Genomic DNA, 3,878 nt, shown 5'->3' on the forward strand with positions numbered 1-3,878 from the left:
CACGGCTATTGCACACCTCAACCGTGATGCACACCATCACACTTGTAACATGTCAATGCACAGAAGACAGAAGAAAAAATGAAGAATGAAGAAACTTATAAAATAAAGGTCAAAACTACGGTCAAAGTTTGGGATATGCGGGGTTATTTTTACTTATCTACCATAAAATATGTTTGGTATTTTGACATGGAAAAAAAAAAAATATATATATATATATATTTTTTTTCTTATCTAAAATGTCATTTATGTGACACTGCACAGACTGTATAATGTGATGAATGATGCATACAAGTTAATTCACTTCTGCACCACATCAAACACTAAATATTATTTCGTGTGTTTTGCAGTTCACAAAACCCACGAATTCACTTCAAACACATGGAAATCAATGTGAATGAGGGCATCACCTCAGAATCAACTGAGGATTTACCTTGTGTAGGTTATTGCACATCTGGAGCAGGTCATGCAAATCAAAATATATTTATTCGTCAAAAAAAAAAAAAAAAAAAAATATATATAATGTATTTTATTAATATGATCAGAGTGACTGTAAACAGCAGAAAGGCACAATTGCATATTATTAAAAAAAATGACCTTCATAACAATGCATTGCATTCATTTCATAGCACGTGGGAACATCACATTTGAGAGATGCTTCACACATCTGAAAACAAGGTCAAACTGCAATAGTATGCTGGACACAGGCAGCAAGGGAAAAACATCCTCTCAGTGCAGATCTTATGAAAGTGAAAACAGACAAGAATTAAATTGTTGGATTGACTTCAGTGGATAAATATGACCTGAAATAAAACATAATTTGGCAGTACACTTTGTATAAAATGCAATTATTGCAATCATCCAACAAATTTGCCTAATGTAGTGAATCGCTTGACATGTCCGGGCCTCACTTCTTATTAATTTGTCTTATTTTTTTTTAGTACATCAAGTTATTCTAAATGAAAATGAGAAATGTTGCCTTGGCAACAACAAAAAAAGTTTGATATTAAGTCAATATTTATATATGAATGACATTACAGTTATGGGAATTGGAGGGAAATTGTGTTTAATAACCGCCATACAAGTAATGTCGCATGTTATTTCTGAATGTTCTCGGAATGTTAAATGTTTTAAAAACGTTTTTCTTGGTTATGCGACTGTTACTTTTGATTGTTCTTTTAAAGGGGTCATACGATGTTGCTAAAAAGAACATTATTTTGTGTATTTGGTGTAATGAGTCCGGGACATGGCATCACAGTATGGTGAGGGGCGTAACATTTCCGTCACACGCTTGAGGTATTCGGCCAATCACAACACACTGGATAGCTGGCCAATCACAGCACACCTCGCTTTTCAGACCGATGAGCTTTGTAAAAATCGACGCGTTTCAGAAAGGCGGGGCATAGAGGAGAAACAATAATGTACAGTATGTGGAAAATAATGTTTTTTGAACCTTAAACTGCATAAACACATTTCATTACACCAAATACACAAAATAATGTTATTTTTAGCAGCATCATATGACCCCTTTAATTATTTTTTTTCCTTGTAAAATTAGGCTATTGTTTTCTCCATTTCAGCAGCACTTACATTCACCAAATTTTAGTTGTATTTTTTTTTCTATAATCTGAGGGTTTTTACAGAGGGGTTTGTTCATATATTATTCACACTGATTAATATAACATTTTATTCCTAAAACATAGTGAAAATGTTTTTATTTCTGGCTGTTGACAGTATTTTCTGATTTATAAAGTGATATAAAGGGAAATCCAAAAATCCCCTCTGTAAAAACCTTTAACTCTTAACGTGTCAACAAAATGAAACCTGGCTTTATGCAATGTTCAGATTTCTGTTATTGAAATATATACAAATTAGTGCATATTTAAACAACTTCAGAAAACTTGTAACAGAAAACAACTGTATTAATGTACTGTGATTAATCATTTTGGGATTACGGTGATATCAATTAGTTATAGGCAGTGTTGAGGGTAAAGCATTACAAGTAAGGCGAGTTACGTAATCAGATTACTTTTTTCAAGTAACGCATTACTTTTTAATTTACAAGAAAATGTTTTTTCAAAAAAGTAACACCAGTTACTAACCAGTGTTGGGGAAAGTTACTTTTATTGCATTACTCCCTAAAAAAAGTAACTAATTGCATTGCTTAGTTACTTTTTATGGAAAGTAATGCGTTACATTATTTTGCGTTACTTTTTCTCATCTGAGCAGGAGGGCTGTCAGTCAATAAATGGGAAAACAGGTTATTTTTATAGCCTATTCACCTGTGTCTTGCCTTAAAGCATGCAGGAATTATAGAAATTTACTGAAACAATCTGGAGATCAAATGCAATCAGCTATCTTCATGCTGTTGCATTTCAAACTCAAGAAAAGCTAAGGTAAAAAAAAAAAACAATAAAAGTCCAAATCAAGATACCAAATACATTCAACAGGGAAATATACAGGCCCATTCTAATCAACATATAACAACCACTCACAACACACTGCTGCCCTCTTGTGTCAGATATTGGAAATGACCAATTGTGCCCATTACAAGCAACAATCAATTCAGCCTCATTGATTATAATGGGATTGACAATTTTGTCACATCATTTGCTTTAAGTGTATGTGTCAGGTAAGCTTTTTCACATTTTCTGAGCTGATTTTGGAGAAATTCTGTGGGATTTAAATGAGATAAAATGCGCTACATTCTTATTGGTAGATGAAAGCATATTCAAATTATCTATAATATTGCACAGAATGTCTTTCTGTGCAGTTCTGCACATGCAAATCTGAAGTTCTGTACAAATTTAATTAAAACAACATCCCAAATGGCTGAGTGCAAAATAATTATAAAGTTTATTTTAACAAGGAAAGCCCAAACAAATGATAGTGAGCTACAAACATAAAAATAGCATGCTAAACGAAACAAAACTAATGAGCTGTGCCTGTGTTCTTCACAAGTGCATGTCTGAGTGTTTCTCAAAGATAATCGTCCTCGTCAGTCCAGGACGAGTCGTCATCGCTGGGATAATGAACCAGTGAGTCGATAGACTCGGAGGAGTTCAGGAACACAGAGCTGTCACTCTGAAAGAACGCGTCGTCACTGCTGCTGCTGCTGTCGCTGTCGTCATTTATTACCACGACTGCTGGAGAGACGCTTGCTTTCTGACCTGAGAACACAGTTTATATTTAGCGTTTCAGACAGGACTTTATACTTTTAAAGCACCATTTGTACCTAGAGGACTTGTTTTTATGAGAACCTACCTGATCTTAACAGATTAAAGCAGCACAGCTGTTGGTCATATTGTTGATTTAAAGCAAGACACTACATTGTTTTTTCATTGACTGACTTTAGTATTTATTCCTAAAAACATGGTGAGAATGTTTTTTTTTTCTGTCTGTTGACAGTATTTTCAGATTTCTCTGACCTCTGCAAAAACTAAATGAAGCAAGAATTTTGAACCTGGCTTTATGCAGTTATGCAGTACATATTTTAGAAAACTTGCAATACAAAGAATTTTGCAATTCTTATCAGTCAACTGGGGAAGTATGGTGATATCTTTTAAATTTTTACCCTATTCAGCTGTGGTGTCTTGCCTTTAAGGGATAGTTCACCCAAAAAAGAAAATTAGCCCATTATTTACTCACACTGAAGTCATCCTAGGTCTATGTGACTTTCTTCTTTCAGACGAATCCAGTCAGTTATATTAAAAATGGTCTTTGATCTTCCAAGCTGTTTAATGGCACTCAGCGAGTGTTACATGGATCAGTCCAAAAGAAGTGAAATAAAGCACATCCATCCATAATAAAAAGTGCCTCACACGGCTCCGGGGGTGAACAAAGGCCTCCTGTAGCGAATCGATGCGTTTTTGTAAGAAAAG

The 3,878-nt window shown here is 34.4% G+C and overlaps 1 protein-coding gene across 1 annotated transcript in view; it reads right to left on the reverse strand.

Moving 5' to 3' along the window:
* Nucleotides 1–2,830: 2,830 nt before the first annotated feature.
* The window catches only part of LOC107669457 (E3 ubiquitin-protein ligase RNF8-like), a 9,504-nt gene continuing 8,456 nt past the window's right edge, over nt 2,831–3,878 (reverse strand). Inside the window, exon 8 of the mRNA XM_016461694.1 lies at nt 2,831–3,167. Coding sequence (XP_016317180.1) covers nt 2,977–3,167 — 191 coding nt within the window. The 3' untranslated portion in view covers nt 2,831–2,976. The remainder of the gene's footprint in view (nt 3,168–3,878) is intronic.

This window comes from Sinocyclocheilus anshuiensis, unplaced genomic scaffold, assembly GCF_001515605.1.
Source record: "Sinocyclocheilus anshuiensis isolate Anshui unplaced genomic scaffold, SAMN03320099.WGS_v1.1 scaffold96, whole genome shotgun sequence".
Taxonomy (NCBI): Eukaryota; Metazoa; Chordata; class Actinopteri; order Cypriniformes; family Cyprinidae; genus Sinocyclocheilus; species Sinocyclocheilus anshuiensis.